The following is a 24,011-nucleotide window of genomic DNA, read 5'->3' on the forward strand; positions in this document are numbered from 1 at the left end:
CACTGAGTTGTGCTCACTGATGAAAAACAATTCTCTCTGCCATCCGTCAGACAATTCCCTCCGGCCTTTGTTTGAGATCTCAAACAAAGCGAGGGGGAATCTATACATTTAAGAAGAACCTCATAATGCTTTGGGACCGTTCCTGTTGTTAACAGGTCTTCCTTCTATACAGCCAGAATTTATATTTTCAACTTCTACTCTTTGCTACTATTTCTACTGTCTCGGGCCAAAGAGAATTCTAATTTTTCTTCTATATGATAGGCCTTCAAATACTGCATAGGCTCAAAGAGCTAGAACTGGAAGGGAAGCAGGAACCATCTTGTCCAAATTCCATTTCATGAAAGAGCAAACTGAAGCCCAGGGATATTAAGCACCATTCCCCCAAAAATCATATAAGCAGTAATTAGCCACTTGAAGATAGCTCCTATGTGCCCCCTAAGTCTTTCTTCTCTAAACGCAATATCCTTAGTTCCTTCAAGTAGTCCACCTGAGCATGAGCTTGAGGCATTCCACCATCTTGGTTGCCCAGTGCTAGAAATCTTTCAGTTCATCAAGCCCTTCCTAAAATGTGATTTTCAGGAAAGAACGAAATATGTCAAATGTTATCTGGCCAGGGCAGAAAATAGTAGGACTATTATTACCCGCTTTTTCTAGTAAGTCATACACCCTCACACACAATGATTATAACCAAGATTCAGCCCAGCAACATCATTTTTTATTGTTTAGTCATTTTTCAGTTTTATCTGACTCTTCACAACCCCATTTGGGGTTTTCTTGGCAGAGATAATGAAGTGGTTTGCCATTTCCTTCTCCAGCTCATTTCACAGATGAGGAAACTGAGGAAAACAGGGTTAAGTGACTTGCCCAGGGTCACACAGCTAGTAAGCCTCTGCGGCTGGAGTTGAACTCAGATCTTTCAGACTCCAGCCCTGGTATTTTATCCACTTTGTCACCTTACTGCCCACAGCATCATTTAAACATCCTTTATTCAGACAGAAAGGGATAAACATTTCATCCTAAAACACGGTTTGATAAACATCAAAATTCCAGCTGACATGAACTAGGATTAACAAGAACATTATTTCGAATTTTTGCAAAATTATCTTAGTAATAATTCCACTGACTTATTTTGTAGGAAGAATGGAAGGAAACCAGTATTACTGAGCATCTACTATGTGCCACGTACTGTTCAAAGTGCCTTACAAGGAGTCTCTCATTTTATCCTCACTACAAGAGAGAGATGCCTCACTTCACACTGGAAGAAACTGAGGCAGAGATTAAGTGACTTGCCCAGGGTCACACAGCTAATAAGCGTCTGTGGTAGGATTTGAGCTCTGGTCTTCCTGACTCCAGGACCAATGCTCTGTGCACTACGGCACCACCTAGCTTCCTCTTTTATAGAACCCTTTCATTTATGCATCAATGCAAAATTTTTCTAATCAAGTTTATATTTAGTTCACACACAGTTCACCTTTCTATAAAAAGTCAAAGCAGTTAATTTACTGTTGAAACCAGCAAGCTCTAGTCTGCCCCTAAGGATGGAACTTATTTTTCTTCTCAAGTAATTCTCAACTAACGAAGACTCGATAGCCTCACTCATCGCCACTTGGTCCGGGCCTTCTTAAGATATGTGATTGTGGGATCCTTGAAGTTCAACTGAATGTTAAGGAGAAGATAATGAAATACTTCACAGATAGAACCATTGATAGAATCCATATGTCTTATTAACATATATCTACTCATTATCAACCTACTTGGTATTTTATTTTACATTTGTTTCAAATGGTTAACAGCATGACTTAGGCCGACCAAAGTGAAACAGAAAGTTGAATAATTATCTTTTACAGATGGCCAATTTAGATAGAATCCAGTCCAAAAAATGACCTTAATTCAGCAGACCTCAGGCAGATATATGTCTTTGATTCAAAAGTACCATTAAACCTGAAAGGGCAGAGATGGTTATAATAGCAATTCATCACAGAACTGAATAAAAAAAATACTGATTGTTCCTATTGCTACCGCACCTTTAAAAAAAAAACTTAAAGTAAGGCCTCTCTCCTGAGGACGCTAAACGGACTAAATCATAGATGAAATATCTTTGAGTCTAGGTCACATATCTTTGTAAAATATCAGGGGAGTTTTCTACCCTTTGGGGCATTTGTCTGTACTTCCCAATCGAAGGAGCATTTCTGAAAAATGTATGTAATATTAAAGGAAGCTGACCTCTAATTGGAAAAGGCAGAGATAATGACACAGATCTCCCTCCTCTGAGCAAAGGAATGTGCAGTTTCAAGAGCAGAATGTTCCATATGCTGTCAAACAGTCACTGCACTGGTCATTTTTAATATATTTTATTAATACTTAAAAATGTTAGAATTGGACAATAAAATGCCACAGGTTAGAACAGCCTGGGGTCCTGAGGCTCTGACGATCCAGACACAATGCCCTGTCTCTTCCCCTTACCTTCTTCATCTCCTCTGAAACCTCTCAGAAGCAGCTTATGGGACTTTGATTTGGGGAAGGCATTGAGGCAGGGAGACATTTCCTTCTATTTGTTGAAAAGGCCATGAGAGGCGGATAGTCAAGGGATGGTTTTCTGCCCTCCGTACCAACCCAGACAAGAAGGGGAAGAACAGACTCAGTAATTCCTAATTTTCATTTCCTGTCTTTGACAGTTATAAAATATGAGTCAGTGGGCAGCACAATGGAACTAATCTGTGTGGGGACTTCATCAGCTTATGCACACAACACATTTTCATTCTCTTCTGGTGTTTTCCACAAGATGTTCGGGAACAGTGAAATGCAATAAAATACACTGTGGTTTCGATTAGTAAGAAGCATTAAATTATACTCGAAGCAATTCACTAAATGAATCTTTGTAGGTATTAAAGTGAAAAACATAATCATGATAAAAGGACTACCCCCCCAAACAAAATCCTACCCAAGCTCCCACTCTGACAGACTCCAACTGGCTGCACAAAAATTACCCAAGAAAAGTGTTTTCTTACACACCATGGAAATGGAGCTGCCACAGGGGCAGAGCAGAGCATATTTATAACAATCAACAGATGCACAGGAGAAATAGTTTGTTTTATCGAAACTATAGAGTTAATTTCATTAGACATAATGAAATTATCCAAATGGGAATCTAGCCAGAATGTTAAAACTCCCTTTCCCCCTCCCCCTACATTCCATTAGGTAGAGAAATATATAGATGGACAGACAGACAATAGGCTCATAGATTTAGAAGAAGACAAGAGGGGTGATCTAATTTAACCCCCTTGGTTTACAGATGAGAAAACTGAGGCCCAAAGAGATGAGATAGTTTGCTTAAGGTTACAGAAGTAGTTGGTGGTAGAGGAGCAGGGGGAGGGTGAGGAGAAGGAAGAGGAGGAAAAGGAGAAACAGAATGGAGAAGGAGAAGAAGAAGAGAAGAAAAGGAAGAGGAAGAAGAAGAGAAAAAGGAGGAAGAGGAAGAGGAGGAAGAGAATGAAGAGGAAGAAGAGGAAGAAGAAAAGAGAGAGAGAGAGAGAGAGAGAGAGAGAGAGAGACAGAGAGACAGAGAGAGAGAGAGGGAGAGGGAGAGAGAGAGAGAGAGAAAATGAACAATACCCAAAATTAAATGACATTGCTAGAGACACTATTTACTCTATCATTCATTCTGGAACAAAAATAGTCAAGTCAATGGAATCCATTTTAATTCTAGAACCACAAGCAAAAAAAAAAAAACCACAGTGGTTTCCTTAACTTCTTTGAGACTCCAGTTTTTCTTCTCTCCAGTGGGGGTAGCCATACACACTCCCATCTAGCTCACAGGTTTTTTTCTTTGTGAGGCAAAGGCTTTGTAGAAGTTAAAGCACTGTATGTCATCATTCCTATTTGTGCTTAAAAAAACCATCCTCCAAACCACCCTCTCTCTTCGGGGGGTAGCGTTTCAAAATCAGAATCTCCTTTGAACTATGCATTTATTCTAAGAAGATGTTAAGTTACAGGGATAGAGTGCCAGATTTGTAGTCAGGAAGACCTAAGTTCGCATTCTGTCTCAAATGCTTACTAGCTATATGACCCTGTGCAAGTCGTTTAACTGCCACCTGCCTCAGTTTCCTTAACTGTAAAATGAGCTAGAGAAGGAAATGGCAAACCACTCCAGCATCTTTGCCAAGAAAACCTCAAATGGGGTCATGAAGAGTCAGAAATGACTGAACAACAACAAAACGTAAGGTAGGCGAATGATTTCCATCATTTGTAAGAGGGTGCCTCAAGTTCCTTCCAACGATGAGCCTGAGACCTTCAGCTAGCAGCCACCCCAGTTAACATTGAGTAGGCTGAGTTCTGGCCTTAAAACTGTAGGATCATCAAACTGGAAGAGATGCTGTGCTCATGTACTGGTTCCTCCTTTTTAGAGATGAGGCAACCAAGGCCCAGAGAGGTTACTTAAGTGACTTGGCCGTTTTTCAAAACCAGAGTCTCCTTTAATATAGATAGATAAATATATATGCATATATGTGTGCATATGTATACATATAATGCTTTGTAAACCTTAATTTTTGTAAGTTTATTATTATCATTAATTTATTATCATTATGGGGCAGCTAGGTAGTACAGAGGCTGGAGGGCCAGGCCCAGAGTCAAGAAAGACTTGGTTCCAAATCCAGCCTCAGATGTTTGTTAGCTGTGTGATCCTAGGCAAGTTAGTTATACTCTGTTTGCCTCAGTTTCCTCAACTGTTAAAAGGGAAAAGAATAGCACCTCTCTCCCAGAGTTGTTATGAGGACCAAATGGGATATTAATTTTTAAGCGCTTAACATAGTACATGGCTCATATTAGGTACTATAAAAATATTAACTAGTATTATTGTCAGGATTAGTCTTAGAAAAGATCTTTGAGATCATGTAATCTAACCTTTACAAATGAGTAAAATGAGGCTGACTTGCCAAGTCAGCTTGAGTGACTTGCCCCTGGTCACACAGGTAATAAGGAGAAGAACTTGGATGTACACCCAGGTTCTTTGACCCCAGATGCTCTTTCCACAGAACAAGGCCACATGCCCTCATCTGGAACCACCTCCAAATTCAACCTTTCTACTAGACACATTGTCATAAACATATGATTAGCCAATGTTCTGACTTGGGAGGAGTCACACAGTAGGTTTCTCTTTGGGTCTGACTGGACAAGTTACTTTGGAGCTGACTGAACAAACATGGACCCTACACAGTAACAGAAGCTATGCTATTTTCATCACTTCTTATCTCAAATACAAAAGATAACTAAGAAACAGAGAATATCTTGGAAGGCACAATGTGAGCAGGGCCTCATCTCATTCCCTAATCTAGGGATTCCATGGTCCATTCCTTCTTATGTGGTTCTGTTGATTTACTAGAGTTTGGAAGAAAGGAAGACAATTTTTGGTTTCTGAAGCAAAGGGGAGGCAACAGAATTAACCACAAGTCAGTAAGAAACTGAATAGCATGAATGTGGTTCAAGGAAGGGGTAAGTTGAGAGGTACTGAGTAATAGCTTTGGGGGAATGGATCAGTGCACCTGTAAGAGGTACTTTCTATGAATTTGGAGGAAGCTTTGTGGGTTTTGAGGGAATTCAGAGTGCACAGTCATCATGTCTAGTGGGTATGTGTTCTGAACAGGATGTCTTTGGAAGGGGCCGTGGATGCAAATATTAGCATTTCACCTACAAATGCATTTGCCTTAAAGGAAACAGGGATAAAGGTACAGGAGAATCAAGAGTGATGGATGTAACTACTTTTAAAAAAAGCCTGGCAATTGCCACGTATAACTAAAGTATCTTTGGATTCCTTCACCCACACAGAAATGAAGTGGAATTTGCCCAAAAGAATTTGCCAATCTACAAATAAAAAAAATTGGCAGGCCTAATTATAACTGAACACAATGAACGTACAGCATAAATCATCTCAATGTTGTCCAATGCCCCATTCCAGGGCAATGGTCCCACAAGTGGAGTTTGAATGGAGGCTTCCAGACAATTAAAGAATTATCAGAGTTGAAGGACACCTTGGAGGTCATCTAGCCTAATCACATGCAGAAGTCCCCTTTAAGACATCTCTAAGGGGCAGCTAGGTGGCGCAGTGGCCCTGGAGTCAGGAGGACCTGAGTTCAAATATGACATCAGACACTTGACACTTACTAGCTGTGTGACCTTGGGCAAGTCACATAACCCCAATTGCCTTGCCTCACCCCCTCCAAAAAAAAAAAGACATCTCTAACAGGTCACCCACCCTCTGCTTAAATGCATCCAGTGATATGATGGGTAACTCATTACAGTTATCCCTTCCACATTGCCATGGTTAGGGGTACAACACCCCCTCAATCTGGAAAATCCACATAAAAATTTTTGACCCTGCCTTTGTACCAGAGAAGAAGTCTGATTTTTCTCTTTTTCTATTATGGGGTGTTTACAGCACCTTATTGTAAAATTTGGGTTGACATCATACAATAACACACATATATTTTATGCATTTCTGAGTTTCCTAACTTTTTCTGTGTCCTCTGCTAGACTTTGCGTGTTGTCTGCAGCTTCTGCAAAACTCCCCAAAAAGTCCCATTGAAATTTTATGCCTATCCAAGATATATTCAAATTCATGATGTGGAAGAGATGATTGTACTTCTTAAAGGAACTCATTCCATTTTTGAACTGCTCTAATTGTTAAAAGGTTCCTCTTCATATGGAGTTAAAATCTCATTTATTCTTCCACCACCACCATCATCATCATCACCACCACCACTGCCACCACCGCCTCTTGTCCTATTTATATCCTCTGAACTACAAAGAATAAGCCTAGATGCTATCCCTTCAGCTATCTGAAGATAACAACAAAACTCTACCACCCACTCTCCCCAAGCATTCTTTTGCACCAGCTAAACATTCCAAGTTCCTTCCAACATTGCTCATATGGCTTGATTTCCTGTGCCATCTCCATCCCGGTGACTTTCTTTTAGAGGTATTGAGTCTTCAATGTCACTCTAAAATTGAATGCCTAGAATAGAATATATTTACCTGACTAGCACTAAGCATAGCAAGACTTTTACCTCCCTTATTCCAGAATGAAAAGAAATGGTTTAAGATTTCCCCATCAGTGATGCAACTCATAAGGCTCAAGATTGCTAGTGAGCACAGCAGGAATGAAACAAATGAGACTTTTCCACTAGAAAGTTTGAAATAGATAATGTCATACATATTGAATTTTTCCTTGAACAGAACAACAAAACAAATGATTTATTGAATACCCATTTTGCACGACATTATGTAAATCCTACTTTCCACGATTTTCTTAAAAGTACAATAGATGATAGTGTACCTTTAACTTGAATAAAGCCTAAAATAACAATGGTTCCCTACATTTCCATTCCTGCCATAGTTCATGAAAATATTCACCAGTTTAAAAAGATGTTCTCCCTAAACCTATCCTCAACATCATTTGGGTAAAATTAGTTTAAATGGAAGGCTAAGGGATGTCTAGTTCATCATTTGTCATTTTGTAACTTTTTTTCTACAAAGAAATACATTTGATTGGAAACAAAAAAAAAATTTTAAAGCAAAGGAATATTTTATAACCCAAATTCAAGTCACTTTGTATAATATGGCACTCAATGAACATACAAATACAAAACAAATTTCTACGAAAGGGGATGTTCTGAATAAAGCAGGCTCATACTGAATTAAATGTGATAACGTTATTTAAACATTCACCTTTCTTGTTCTTGACATGGCCTTAAGCCTACTGGCATTTCCAGCTCTGTTAATATAGGACACACATTATTCATCAAAGACTACATAGTCATTCATGAGACCATGCTATTTAAGGGTAGGACTGCTTAATGCTACAAATGATCAAATCCAACATTTAATGTTATTCCATATTTAGCATATAAATTAACTCAGCATGTGATTTTGTTAGTTTTATTTTATTTCCAAATTATAAGAGCAGAATCATAGAGCACAGCACTTATTTTAATTGAGTACCTAAGAGTAACAAACCCAAGCACATTATTGCATCAGATATCCTTGTCATAAGGAACAACACAGTGTAGTCCATTAAAAATTCACAAATTGCACCACTGAAACATAGTTTTCATTCTTCTTATAGCAAAAACTTCTTTAAGCTAGCAGGATGCAAAATCTGAAAGACCAGGACATTCTTCTAGTAGGCATTTAAATATCTATTGTGGTTTTCCTAGAGCAGAAATCCTTAAAACCAGGGTTCCATGGCTGGTTTGGAGAGGATGGGGAGCTTTTGGAGTGATGTGGTTGGAAAAATAAATGGTATAATATCCAACATAGGGCAAAATAATATGTTTCTAATCAATTGCAACCATGTAAGCTGCATTGAAAATATAATCTTACAGAGCTATTTAGAGACCTCAGAGGCCATCTAATCCAACCCACTCATTTTACAAATTAGGAAACCGAGAGACAAGGAGGTTAAATGATTTGCCAAAGGTCACAAGGTAATAACCATTAGAGCAGGATTTCAGCTAAGTCCTCTGACTCTAGAAATAGTGTTCTTCCCACTGGACCACAATGCCTATTCTACTGAAAGTTTCAGTTGAAGAGAAATTGTTATTTATTCATATATCCAAACACGGAAGATACACTAAAGCATCTTGGCATAGTAGATAGATCATTAGAGAGAGGGAGAGCTAGGTTCATAGCTGGCCTCCAGCACTTACCTACCCTAGTCAAGTTCCTAAACTTCTTCCAACTCTTAGTTTCCTCTTTACTACAATATAAAGGGAGATAATAATAGTACCTACTTCTGACGATTTTTGTCATGTTCTTAAGATAAGGATATAAACTGCACATTTTAAAATACACATAGGAGCAAAACATTCTAATAATAATGATTGGGATAGGGAAGTGTCTATCTTTAAAGTTACATTTAGCACATTCAAGTCTGCATCAATTTGAGGACATTTTGGAAATATCTTAAAAAGATGTCTGTTCATTATAAAGAATGTCCCTAATTCAGACCAGGCATTAGAAACATGGAGAACATTGCCAAAGTCCACAATTTCCTTGACATGAGGACATATTTGAGGTGGATACAGCCTCAAAGTAATCACATTTTTCCTATAATTTTACATATATTTGATTTGAACATTTATAAGATTTGGTATATTTAGAAAAACCAAGGATATGCAATGAGCAAAAGATGCCAAGATTTTGATTTGGGAGAGAGAACTCCCTTTTGAAATAGGAGCTGGGAATCTAAAGTCATAGATTACATTGAGACTCTCTGGCTAAGAGAAGCCCAAAGGAGACAGAAAGAGTTGGGGTTCCCTACTCATGATTAGAGGATCACCTTCCTGGTGTCATGGTCCTCTTTGAGGACCAAGGACAAACAACAACAACAAGAGATATGTCAGAGCTCCTGAAAACACACCATAATTTGTGTAATGATTCAATCCACACACATTTCTCAAGCATTGACTATCTACCAAACACTGTGCTGAGTATTGGGGGTAAAAATGAATCAGTAACTTCTGCTTCAAGAAGACTCCATTCTACTGGATAGGAGAAGCCACGTGCAAGAAAAAAACAAGAGAAGAGACAGTACATTAGTTGAAGAGAACATTTTCAGCTAAGATGTTCATGTAAAGGTATATGGAAGAAATGGCACTCAAGTTGGGTCATGAAGAGTAAGTGCCTTTGAAAAGTGGTATTAAGGCCCAAATACCATTGGTCCCAACCAGGAACTGAGGTCTGCATGCTCCCAAGAGCCCCTACTCTTGAGGGTCTTGGATACTTCTTCAAATGAAGATACCCAATTTCTCATTCAAGCTTACAGAGAGTTAATAACACAAAAAGAGACAGTCAAGTTACAATGACAATTACATAATAATTTGTCACATATAAATTTTATTTCAAAGATGTCACTCCTTTAACTCTTCATGCATCAAGCAAAATAAATCCAAACTCATTCTTGTATATACCGTATTTCACTTGACCTATGACTTCATACATTTAGAGAACCCCTCTCCTGTAGCAATATAGATCAGCACCTGCTTAGCAATTTATATTCTTAGTGAGTTGCCTGGGAATATTGAGATTAAGTGACTTAAGGGTCTCTCCTAGCCTCCATACCACTGCCTCTCATTGATTATTAATTTGAAAATAAAGACTTTTTTTACATCAAAACAAAAGACTACCATTACAAATTAACTGAAATACACATTTTTCTCTCTAAATTTCCTAAGCTGGAGGAAATTTGTTTGGCTTTCTGAATCCTGACATGGCAATAGAGGAGCTTTCTTGGCCTGCAATAATGGGTTTTATCTCTGAATGGATTGTTCATTAAAGATTGTCTTTTACTGCCTTTCTAAAACCAAAACAAGGAGGCATTCTTAGTATAGCAATGGTAAAATAATGTATCACTTTCCCATATATCTTGTGAAATTATTAATAATAATACAATAAAGGTATGTTTGTGTCTTTTGAGGAAATGTGTACACAATTTTAAAGATTAATTGATCACAACTCTTAGGAATTTGTGAGAGTTTGTTTTTTTTCCTTCTTACTTGCTGATTCTTCTAAGGCAGCTATTTGTTGAGGTTTATTGGCAGACAGGAACAAGAAAAACATCTGAATGTTACTGGGATTGCGGAGGAACATGGAATTAGGTATCTATATAGGAAGAAGGGAGGTGAGAATTCCAATTTTCTGTCAAAACAATGAAAAATTTTAATAACTCCTCTTTTTTTTCGTTTTCTTTATGCTATGACAGAATTCCAACCAACATGCTTATTAGAAATAAAGGCAGTATGCTATACTTTTTACATACACTTTCCAACAAGTAGATAAAGCTCAACCTTCAAATAAACGCTTTGCATTGATACCCTTGGATGAGAAGAGTCATCTTTTACTTTAACTTTAGGATTATGGCTCAATAACTTCCAAATATTTTATTATCCCCGCAATTCTCACTAAAATATAATGTAAATGTCCACTGAAGTAAATACTCTGAAATAAATAGCATAGAAAGAAAAAAATGCTGTGCACAGTAGTTTTGACTATAATAACCCACACTAGCAAACACTAGGGGCAAATGGAAAACTGTGAAAGTACATTTTTAAGAGAGCGACATTTTATACCTGGAGCATTTCCAGATATTTCTTTTAAAAATAACCACCCAAGAAACACATTTTTATGTCCACATTTGATTGTGCCTCTGTTATTCTCTCTGGTAAAGTAAGTTGGTGTATATTTTAGTTCTGAGATTCTATTATATGGGAGTTTATTGGTATTTCCCCTTTTTTATATCATCTCTAATTTTCAGGGAAAAATACGAAGTTATGAATTTGAACAACCACAAGTAGGGTAGGGCGGGAAGCCAGTTGTAGTCAAATGACCAGGCCCTGTTGAACAGCTACAAAAAAGGTTAATAGTCACTGAAATTAAAAGGAACACCTAACCATTTCTGAGAATTCCCTGAGGACTAGGAAAGTACTTCAATTTGGAAAAAAAAAAAAACAAGACCATTATGGTGTTTTATTTTTTTAAAGGAAAAAGGCATGACCTGTCAATTGCAGATCTGAAAACTCAACATCTATCTTAAGAAAAACACTAGGGGGAGGAAGGAGAAGTGCTAGAAGGAGGAGGGGAATCATTAAATCAATATGAAAATACCTTAAAAAGAATGAGACACAGAGCTTAAAAAAAAGTTTGACTTGAGTAAAGCCTCTGATTCCATCTCTCAAAATGAACTCGCTAACAAACTAGGGTTAAAAAAACCAGCCTAGATCTGAAAACAATCTCGCTGGGGGCCCAAAGGGAGCTAGATGACCAATTTAAAAAGAAAGGAGACAAACCATTATTTGATGATCTGTAAGGGTCGGTCCTCGACCCCATGCTACATAATCTTTCCATCAATGACTTAAACTATAAAATGCAGAATATATCCATTTCAACATTTTCAGTTGCCATCCAGTTAAGGGGAGAAATGTCTTGAACCTCGGAAGACCTGTTCAAACTAACAGGGACATTAACAAATTGGAGTGGTGGTCTATAGTAAGCAGACTAGAGTTCAGCCTTAACTGAAGGGAGGTGGCCCGGGGAGTAAAAGTAAACTAAAAATAAGTTTGGGAAAGACTAATTTGTAAAGTTGGGACAAAGGGGTCATAGCATGATGGTCAACAGGGTTATTAAACTAGCATTTTCATTTTAAAACCAAACACAGTAATGGATAAAACTGTTATTCTCTAAGTAGGATAATGCTATTTGGCCACCCACCACCAGTAGGACTTCTATTTTATGAGAGATTGCTTTAATACTCTTGCATCCTCTTGGCCAAGATTCCTCTTACTCAAAGGTATGCATTTGGGAAATGACTAGCCAGGGTTCTGAATACAATCTGTGGCCACCTAGCAGGGCTTCTCCCCTCCCCCTCCCAGCCCTCAGGAACCCAGGACATATAGCATATACTAATTCCCTGAGGGAACCCACTCAAACTGAAACAGGAGTAAAAGCAAGGAACCAGTGAAGTACCCCTTGCTTCTCTCCATATACAGAACTACTCAGGGGTTTATTGGAATAACATGTCCAACTCAAAGCAATGTTTGGAAGAGTACCACAAGAATGATTGAAGGCTGGGAAAATCCCACAAATGGTCTTCATTTACAAAATGACAAATTGAAGATTAATACAAGAATGATTTCGCTGACACCAAAGACAGTCAAACATGTAAGCAGCTTACCAAGGAAGCTTATGGGGTCTCTTATTCTCAAAGACTTCAAAAACCGGGGAAATGCAGAGTTGGAAAATAAAACTCAAGTACCCAAAGCCTCATACAACCCTAAGATTCTATGACTCAAAGCTTTGATTCATGCCATGATATCCTATATCTAACTTCTTTTGTTCAAATAAATGAGGGGTTTGCAAAATCAAACTTTTTATAGTGGATAATCACCTGCAAGGCAATACTCTCCTTCCTAACTTACGCTTCAGTTCTGTTTTTGCACTGAACACATTTTAAGTTTCATGAGCAGAGCCTATATCCAACATAATCACAGATTTTTCAATATAACACTTTACTAAAAATCAATTCACCCACATGAAGCATTAAAGTTCATACTGGAAATTGTCTATAAAGAAAAATGAGTCTAATGTCTAAAGCTATTCCTCTCCATTTCATTGTATATTAATTTGGCTTTCTCTACCCTGAACCAAAAGTATATTGTTCCTTGAGTTCATTTACCTACTAATAATGCAGGTATAATATTTCTGCATGATTCATACTTACATTTTCTTGGAATATATTTGCAGTCTAAAATATCATTAGTGTATAGCATCTTCCAAGGATATAATTAGCATTTAAATCAAAGCCCCCATGCAAGCTCAGTTTCGACTTACCAAAAGCATGGTTTTTAAAATGTTCAATTCACTTAAGAATTATTAAATCTGTTGCATTGCAAGATAAAAAGCCAAACAAATCCATGTTTATTTTTTTTCCCTTTAATGCTACCTCATGGTAAAACACTAGGTGAAATCATGTTACAACTCTCAGCACCTTTCAATGCCTGAGACTTGATGCATCCATATCCTTTAAAAACACCTTTTTTTCCTTCCCCACAGAGTAAATCTTCCCAAGGCACAATATGAAGTGTCACCCAAACTTTCCAAACTGGTCCAAACTGGCAGAATCAAAATCTGAACCACCATTTAGAATGAATCCTAAGGAAATCTATACCTCCACATTCCTGCAGCTGACTGCATTCCGTTATTATTTACACATTGAGAAATAAAGCTCCTGACAACCATATGGTGTGAGTACAAACGTAAACAGTTGCATGCCCCTCTCTGTGCGTGGCAGATTTCTAAACTCCATAAACAGACAGTATGGACTATTGATAAGAGAGGCTGTAGGTGCTTATCCCCCAAGTACCATACTTACACATAGCCACCCACACAACACTCTTCCCCCTCTGTTTATTTGGACTCTGTGTGTTTGAGTGTGTGCGTGTTAGGGGGTTTTGGGGGAGAGTTACCGGTGAGGGAGAGCCGTTCTTGCATAGGGGTCCTCTGAAAACTCCTTTAATACCACGATAATGCCCATTCCTGAGATGTCTGGAACTGATGACCAGGTAACAAGCCATGTGTGTCCGACCGTCCTGGAGGGAGGCGCAGAGTCTCAACTCCTTACTTGACTATGGGCTGGGGGAATGAATGCGGGCCAGCTCCAGAGGCAGCAGCAGACGGAGAAGGAGGAGGAGGAGGAGAAGGAGGAGGAGGAGGAGCAGCGACTGCTCCCCCCCACAGAAGACACCATATAGCAGAGGACGCGGCAGCAGCAGTACGTCCCCTCTCTTCATCCAGTGCCCGGGAGACTGCTGCCAACAGCAGGCTATACTGAAGGCAGCGGCGGACAGGGACGCAGCAGCAGCAGCGGACGCAGCTGCAAACACAGAGCATTGAAGAAACAAGGGAAGCCAGTCCACATGCTGTTCTGACTATGTGCCTGCTAACCAGTCTCTCCGCAATTCCACCCCCACCTCCCCCCACCCCTTAAAGGACAACTTCCTGCAGCTGGGAGGAATTTGGTAATTCCCCCCACCCCCTCCCTTCCAACCTTCCCACCAAGTGCCAACCCCAGGAGCTCAAGAGAAGGATCCTCCGAGATCAGCGCAGGGTCCCCAGGACCTGGACGTTCTGGAGGGGTCGTCCCCTGCCCTTCGTTGCCCCTCTGGTGCTGAGCTGGGCTGGGGGCAGTGTCGCCCCGGGGATCCAGCTGCGCTGGCAGCGGCAGCTGCCTGCGATGTGAGTAGTCAGGAGTCCTTGAGAGAGCCTTTTTTTTGGTCACATCCTGCAGACGGTCCTTGTCACCTTAGCTAATTTCAGGACGGGAGAAGCGGGGGGGGGGGGGGGGGGGGGACGGTGGTTGGAAAGCAGTGAGAGGAGGAGGGAGGCAGAATTGGGGCGGGGGTATAGAGACCCCAATTGGGGTCGGGTATCACTCCCAAGCTGGGTAGGTAAGTTCACATCGCCGCTGAATCCTGGTGGGCTGGACACCTGCGCGGTGTTCAAACTTGCCCCCTGGACACGCCCCAGGGGAGTTGTTGGGGAGCCGGGGGCGGGGGGAAGGAGGAGGGTAGGAAAAAAGGACCAGCTGCTGGAAAGACAGAGACTGCCCGAGGGCGCCCCGGCTGCCAAAAGACCTGCTCATGGGTTCTGGAGGTGGATGCGCGCTTCCCGGGAGCCTGTCTACCCCTCTGCCCTTCATCTTGGCCAACTTTCCACCCCCTTGTAACTATGGTGGGGGGGGAGGGAGAAGACGACGGAGTGGGTGAAAGCGGGGAGATTGAGAGGAGGAGGAGCTCCCCTTAACTCTGTCTGTCTCTTTCCTCCAGAATCACTTGGGTGCATCCGCCGAAGGAAGCAACAGCTCCCCAGCTGGCTGCAAGTGCGAGCTATACAGTCCTAAATAGGGCAGATAGATGTGGTGTATGGCTAGGCTGTGTATGTCTGTGTGTGTACATAGACCTAAGTAGTTTTAGAGAGAACGCTTCACACAGGAGAGAGAATACACCCGTCTATGCACTGTATTCTGTGTCTATGCAGATATAGATCCATAGATAGCTATATCCACAAATATTTATTAAAGAAATTGCTGTCAAATTTTATCTATTCGAATTTGTATGCGTCCTTAAAGTTGTATACTTTGTATGTATAAACACATGTATATTTCCTCGCAGGCAACCTTAACTTCTCTCCGCAATGGGCCCACAGTAAGTGGCATTTAAGTGAGATTATCTCATTTACTGGAAAGAAAGCCACTAGGGAGCAGGCTGAGCTGAGAAAAGGCTCTGAGTACAGATCTTCGTAGACAGGCGAGGAAAAGCCCTTCTTCCCTAGAGTTGTAGTTGGAGGTTCTACTCCCCGGCATCTTCTGTAGCCCAAGCCTGATTGTAGAGTGGAGAAACCTGTTCCACTTGACCCTGATTGTGCTGCTGGGGAAAAAGATGGAGGAACCCTGTGATTTCCTCTTCTGTCTCAGCTCGTAGATTGATTGAAAAGAGATTCTTATTAATGTTCCCACTCCTCTTTTCCTGCCCTTTTCTTGGTTCTTCCTTTCCCCTCCCTGCCCCCTCCCATGCTCCGTGAAAATCCTAGTTCAAATCCGGGTATGAAAATTGGCCCTCTTTGTAATGCTCACTGGCGTGTCTAAGGAAAAAATTGAGGTGTAAATAAAATGACTTGAAAGTTGAACCAAAAGCAAACAACAATGGAAAACAGGTGATAGTTCAGATCCTCTCACTTGGGAACTTACACGATTACCCAGCCCCCCCCCCAAAAAAAAATCTGTTTCATTTGTCAGTCACTGTGGCTTCCTCAGTATTACAGTAAATACCATGCTTGGTCCATTTTATACTTTAACTCTTCTTCTCAAAAATGGTATCATAGACTAACTGGCTGCTTCTAGTTCCAACGTATTAACAATTTACACTCTTACTTACAAGCCATAGGAGTCATTTTACAGACCAATAGACTGTCTGAACTCCAATAAAAGAAAATTATTCAAACCTGCAGAACTAATTGAAGGACTTTGAGGGTTTTAAATGTTGTGACTCAAATATTTCATTCCCAAGGCCTTTAAAAAAAAGAAGAAAAAATAGAGTGGCTGTTTTATTTGAAAAATACTCTCTGTTCTTTATTGAAATATGGGTTTTTTAACAATGTTGTTGCTATAAGAGCTTGGAAATAAATAAGAATTAACTCATGTAGGCACATTATTTAATGTTGCAGTACCCCACTCCCCAGACAACTCTTTGGGTCTGTAACTTACAAATAAGTTGTCCAACTGCATTGGGAAAATCCATACTGAGAATATTCCACAGAGATGAGATCACAATTCTGGAAAGCCTCACACACCAATGTGTGAATGTATTTAGGGTTGGAGGGGAACTTAGAAGTTAGTAGTCCAGTGCCTCATTTTACAGAAGAAGAAAAGTAGCAAATTCAGGATCTGAATCCAGAACCTTTGGGTTCAAACTCAACACTATGATGGCCTGCCTGCCATATTAAGATATTAGGAATTATTAAAACCAAGAAATTATTAAATACTTATGCAAGTCCCGAAAGTTAGTAAACAGTGCAAAACTATGTGAAAATTATGTATATATTATAAATAAATATGTGTATGTATGTGTGTATATATATATATGTATGTGTGTATGGAGAGAGATAGAGAGAGAGAGAGGTTTAAAGATGTGGCATTGGCCCTTCTTTGATTAACCACCATTCTGCCATTTGGGGAATCCAAGGGAGGAGAGAATATCATGCCTGGGTCTATTTTATAGGCATAGGCAACCTGTAATGATGACAGCCTGAGATTAAACAGTCCTCAACTGGAACAATTAGGAAGATTAATTATGTCACAACTTCTCAATAGCATGTCAAGGATACAGTCCCTTTTCATTAATCAAAAATAATTCCAAATTAGGAAGCTAAATTATGTTTAAAGATTACTTATACTGTCCCTAAAAGAAAGTGTTGATTAAAGTAATCAAAAGCTTTTTTTTTAAATTCAAATATATAATCCCACTGTTCTTTATTTGGTCCAAAAAACTGAAGGCTCTGAAAGCTTCCATAGCATTCGTGTTCCTTTGTTCAATTAAACGCATATCCTGAATACATTCCGATCTTCCACCATAGACAAAGTCATCTACTCTATAACCCTTCAGTAGATGAACACAATTATTAAATTAGTCTTTGGCCACTTTTCTTGATAACTGAATGACCTTTACTACTTTAACCTATTTTTGTACCATCTATCATCATTAATCCTGTCAGGGATTTCTCATTTCCCAACTTTACCTAAAAATACTTCTATCTTTCGGTGGATCTGATATCCTATTCAAAACCCTCTGATAGTGTAATCAATCAATTGCATTTATTAAGCAAGCATTTATTAAGCTCCTATTGTGAGCCTGGCACTGTGTTAGGTGCTAGGTATACAAATATAAAGAATTAGAGTGATCCCCTGATCTCAGAACATTTACATTATGATAGGGCATACAAGTACATCTGTATTTATATACACAATACATATCAGAAGAATAAATTCAAAGTATATCTATAAAAGGTATTTAGGAAAACAGAGCCATAGTGGTTGGGAGGAGGGATTAGGAAAGGCCTCCTCTAGAGGATATTTTTCTCCAGTTATGTCTTGAAGGAAGAGATTTCATGAAGTGGTGGTGAGGAGACTGTACATTTTAGTATATCCTGTATCTTCAGTCAGACTGTAATTTTGTTACAGGCAGCAAACCTGTCATGCCCCTTTCCATTCCCATGACCCGGCACAATGCCTTACGCTGTCTTTCATTCTATATGTTGTAACAAATGAAAAATCTGAGAGACATAATTTCTGGGTATTTAATAACCAATTTATTAATTATGGCTAGCAAATAATAAAATGAGGTCAGTGGCATTCTCAGAAGGGGGGCCCGCAGTGGGGGGGGGGGGTGCGCAGGGGCCAGGGCACCAGCAGCTGGATGTTTAAATACCTTCAGAAGAGTGGGTGTTCCCAACAGGCAGAAATCAACTCTGGTTGGTTAACAATTAATGAGAGAATAAATATTATAATGGGAGGTAGGCTTATTCTTATGAGGGGGGAAAACCCATGACTTCGATTATGTCAATCTTGGACAAAGAGACTCATCTCTACCCAGACCACCCATACCTTGGCTAGAAAAAAAGGATCCATTCTCTACTCAGTTTTACCCAAGTAGAACCGTGGTGAGGTCATTTAAGAATTCCACCTAGATAATATGGTCTTTACCCTTTAATCAGAACTAAGCTTTCCCGGTTGGGTGGGGTCCCAACCAGGATTGAACCCAATCTCATCATCAGCCCCATCCTTCAGAGGCTACCTTGACCCAGTAACTAAAAGGAAGTAGGGGGAAAAGCCTGGATCTCCCCATCTTAGTAATTGGTTATTAATAATTTCCCTCAATGTATTTGTTGAAGATGGCTAATGACAAGTCATTTCTAGAGCCTTTTAAAGTTTACAAAACATCCATATAAAACTCCTTTGAATTAATGAGTCCAAATTTCATTGTTTCATTTTCATAAATAAGGAAGCTAAGGCTCAGGGATGTCAAGGGACTTGCCCATAGTCACACAGCTACTGTCAGAGGCAAGATTCAAACCCAAGACTCTCCTAGCTCTAAGCATGTCTTTCTCCTACTACACAATGCTACCTCACCAATGATGGCACATCAATCAGTAGGCGCCTATGAAGTGCCTACTATGTGTCAGGCACTGAGTCGTAGCTGCTGCTGATGGTACACGTATGAATTCTTTGATACATGCCTTACAAGTTTGCCTTACTAAATACACTTGCTAAGTCTCCTTCAACCTTAATCTTTTTACCCATAAAATGTCTAATATCAGCTCTATGTAAATGTGCTTAGGAAAGTTGTACCATGTGACACATATAAAGTATTTTTATTATATTCAAAGAACCTAAAGTATTTCTGTGAAACCTTTGAATATGACCTAATGAATCATCCTAATGCACAAAATTGTCATAAACTCATTTCGACCAACAATTTGACCAACATTTAAGTATTTTCCTCTCTTTGCCAAGTTCTATTTCAGACTGAAACTGGCATAATGATGATTGTCTGGTTTAGAACCAGCTGTTTTAGGATATGTGTACTATTGTGCACTAAAATCTGGGTTATCTGATAGAGGTCTGGCATCCAAGCTGTGACTTTTGGTGTCATTGAAATGTATTCACAGAATTACAGAATTGGATGAGATTCTGTCGTGTGCCACAGTTGGAATGCCAGAAGGAAAATGTGAGCCAGGCAGTCCATCATCCCCAAAGGTGAAGTACTATCCCATTTCTAAATTGTATGAGTTAGCATTGCTCCCTGTGAGGCTGATCACTTGGGTCTGGGAAAAGGGAACCACCAAATCTTACCTGTATTCTTGGGAGAATAAAAATCCTTTGGAAGAGTCTCAACCTAATTTCCTTGTATGGATAAGCACCTATGATCTTCACCTGGACGTTATCTAATCTGGCCAGTCTCAGATGTGAGATACTATCCAAGATAAGTATATATCTATAAATATACTGATGATAGAGTATAGGACTTAAGGCTCAGATCTAGGTTCTGCGTTCCTCAGACATTAACTGCGCAATCATGGTCAAATGCTTCCACTTCTTCATCTGTAAAATGAGGAGAAATAATATTTGCACTACCTGTCTCTTAGGGCTGTGATGAAAAATTATTTGTCAACCTTTTGGCAGTATGGAAATGTGAGTCATTATTTATCATCATCAATATCACACTGACCTTCACTTGGACATCATCTCATCTGACCTGTCTTGGACTATTGGTGCCATGCCCATAATGCACCATCTTTGGAATTTCTCCCGTCAGGTCACATACTGCCCTTCAAACTCACAGCTTCAGCTATCCCTGGAAGGTCTGTAGCCCATGATACTCTTCAAGCCACACTTGACCTATGTGCCTGGAACTATATTAGGTGCTAGGTATACAAATATAAAGAAGCAATTAGTAGTAGTGATAATTAATTATTAACTAATAATTATTGCTGTAATAGTAGTTGTTGCAACAATTATAATAGTAGTGGTAGAACCAGTAGTAGTAGTAATAACAGTAATGGTAATTATAGCCGTAGTAATAGGAATAGTAGTAGCCCTGGTAGCTGTGTAGTCAATCAATCAGCAATCATTTATTCAATGAAGATATTCCATCTGATAGTGTAGTCATTCAATTAGTAATCATTTATTGAGCTTCTACTGTGTGCCTGGCACTATGTTATGTGTGAGGTATACAAATATAAAGAATGAGAGTATTTCCCTGATCTCAGAGTGTTTACATTATAATAGTAGTAGTAGTAATGGTAGTAGTGGTAGTAGTACTAGCAGTGGTAGTAGTACTAGTGCTAGTATAAATCCAGGGCCGTGCTATAACTAGCTTATACCTGGCTCTGAGAGATCATTACATTTTCAGTGTGAGCATTTATACTTCAGAAATAGCCAAATGTTGCAAGTCAGGACTTGAATGTTTTGTTGGTTGTCTAGACTTAAAGTGAAGGAGAAAATGTTAATAATGTAAAATAAACTTAAACATGTATCGGAGGTACATTCCCTCCTACCCACCAGAGCCAAATATTAAATATTTCCCTAAAGGTACCACAATCCCTGAATGTAGCAGAACTCTTCTAGAAGGACAAGGACCCAAAAGGAGCCTTCTCACCCTCCACCTCATGGCTTCTTCTTCTGATTGTTCCCTTTGTTCTGGAACCTCCGTTTTTTAAGGAAGTGCCCTGAGCAGCCATGTTCATTTCCTCATTCCTCTCTGGGATCCTCTCTGGACTTCTCCACTAGAGAGGGAAGGCATCCTCCCTGGTACCTTTTCATCTCCCCTTCCCCACACCCAATCCTTTTTAGCTCCTTTTATGGCCTGTCTTCCCACATTGGAATGTAAGCTCTTCGAGAGGAAGGACTCTTGTCTTTCATTCTGCTTGTGATTTGTATTCCCAGCCCTTAACACTGTACCTGGCACATTGTAAGTGTGTAAAGGCTTCTTTATGTGACTTAAGGAACCTGAGAAGGCATCTAGTCTGGCCCCTATATATTACAGATAAGGACATTGAGACCAAGGGAGTTTAAGTGACTTGCTCAAAGTCGAACACATCTTATGTGCCAAAGGGAGGCTTTAAACCCAGCCTCCCTCCCTCAAGAGTTTATGCTATTTCTATTAACCCTTATTGCCTACACATTGGGACATCTGGGAATAAATAGACAGCAATGTAAAATCCCATTTATGTCTTTGGTTGTTAAAAAATTATCCATGTTTTTAACAGCAATATCCTAAGAAATAAAAGGGTACAATGCTATCTGGACCTCAGTTTACCGTCTGTGAAATGAAAGGCTTGGCTTAAGATGACCTTTACTTCTATGTTTAAAATCTCTGATCTTGTGACATGATGAAGTTGCCCCATGAAATTAATGCAAGTGAGTTACAGAGTGTGTTGAAACTGACCTAAAGGTTGAAGTGCCAACTGATGCTGAAATAATAGGATGCTTTGAATGCCACGGAAGTCAAAGGGACCTTCTCAAGACGGTGCTGATAAGGATATTTTTAAGGGCAAGAAAAGTTAGGAAAAGCCTTCTTTGGACATTGCCTCAATAATTAATTTTGCAAAGAGGCACCTAAGGTCATGCTGCTGCACATTCTGCACTCCACTCTTATGAGAAAGAGATAAATAACAAAAATAAAACGTATATTGGGGATTTATTGGAGAAATTGGTGCAGAGGTCAGTGCAGATTCAGCCCAATGTCCCAAATTGCCTACATCTACCGCTCAGTAAAACCATTGGGGTTTAAAATTATGACCCTGAATCATCATGAAAGGATTGAATTATGTTCCAAATGCTGTTTAAATTAAGCACAATGATTCACACAAAGCCCAGGACCCCCCCCCAAGCCATTGGTAGACCCCACAGCTTTGCCATGATGCCACCCTGCCTCCCAGTCTGCCATGCTCCTCTCTCAAAAAATCACAAACTCATAGTTGGAAGGGGTCTCCGAGGCCATCTGATTTAATCAGTAATTAACCATTAACCCTCTAAAAATGTCTCTAACTATGGTCATCTAGCTTTTGCCTGAAGACCTCTCACGAGGTCTCCCTGGAGGGAGGGAACCCATTTCATTTTGAAAATCCATCCTCACATGGACCCAAAATCTGCCTTTCTGCAATTTCTAATTATGACTTTAGTTCTTAAATTAATTAGTGCATTTCCTAATTGGCTGAGGTTTCCAATGAGTAGGTGAATGCCAATAAACCTCTATTATGGGGCTGTAATATCATCATCATCACTCATTCTAACCCCAAATTCAGGCTCCTATAGTTCATTACAAATGGAAAGGTGTTATCTTCACCCCTAAACATACCTCCTCTCTATTTCTGTGGAAGGGACAGTTAGCCAGCTTTATGACCTAGGAGTCATTTTGACTCTCTCCTCTCCTCCTCTCCCATCTTTGATCAGTTGCCAAGTCTTGTTGGTTTCCCCATACATGACATCTTGGCCATCCATCACTCACTCAACCACCTCTCTAATTTAGTCTTTCATTCCTCCCTGCTCACTCTGCTTCCAGTGTCTCCCCTCTCCTACCTATCCTTCATGCAACTGCCAAAATGCTCTTCCCAAGGCACAGGTCAATGTTCCACTGCTCAAAAACTTCCAGCTGCTTTCTATTGCTTCTAGGATAAGATTCAAAGTACTCAAAGCATTCCATCCACTGAGGACAGGGGGGACTGCTGTAACCAGAGAGGGAAATGTGCCCAGTAGTTAGCGAACATTCCAGTCTTATTTTATGTTCCATGTTCCAGCCAACTGAGCTACTAGTTGCTCTGAGATAACAGTGTAACCTTAAAGTACTGTAAAAATGCTCACTCTTATTCTTACTCCCTGAACTCAGCATTCCATATCTCATCTCTGTGCTTTTGCACAAGACAGTTCCCAAGCCTTGAAATACCCTCTCTCCTCATCTCTGAGTAGTACCCTATTGCAACCAATTCTAACAGGTAAGGGAAAGACTTGAGAAGAATTTCATTGACATTGGTCAGTTCTGAAGGAGCTATTGGAATCCAAGTCAGAGGGCAGAGGGTTTTTGTTGTTGGCCATTAGGGGGATTTTCTGTTTTTTTTATAGCCATAATGAGTGTTTTTGAATCTCTCTGGTAGAAACAGAGGGAAAGAAGTGCAGAGGACATAACCACTAAGGAGAAGGTAAGAATAGTATTGGGCCTTCCCGGCCCCACCAATGGGTGAGGTCTTCCATTTACTTGGCACACATTGGACGGCTGTAATGGGAGTGTGAGTTGGTCCGGATAGTTGATGAACTTTCCCCTGGCCATGAATTCAGGCAGTTGGGGGAGTGCTTTTCTTTCTCCTATTTCTTTCTCCCTACTTTCAGACAGATATAAATCTATAGCTGTCTG

The 24,011-nt window shown here is 39.8% G+C and overlaps 1 protein-coding gene across 1 annotated transcript in view; it reads right to left on the reverse strand.

Moving 5' to 3' along the window:
* ZNF804B (zinc finger protein 804B) overlaps positions 1 to 14,123 on the reverse strand; it is a 594,276-nt gene extending 580,153 nt beyond the window's left edge. Inside the window, exon 1 of the mRNA XM_036760257.1 lies at positions 14,016 to 14,123. Within this exon, the coding sequence (XP_036616152.1) occupies positions 14,016 to 14,123 (108 nt within the window). The remainder of the gene's footprint in view (positions 1 to 14,015) is intronic.
* Positions 14,124 to 24,011: the final 9,888 nt, after the last annotated feature.

This window comes from Trichosurus vulpecula, chromosome 5 (assembly GCF_011100635.1).
Source record: "Trichosurus vulpecula isolate mTriVul1 chromosome 5, mTriVul1.pri, whole genome shotgun sequence".
In the NCBI taxonomy this organism is placed as follows: Eukaryota; Metazoa; Chordata; class Mammalia; order Diprotodontia; family Phalangeridae; genus Trichosurus; species Trichosurus vulpecula.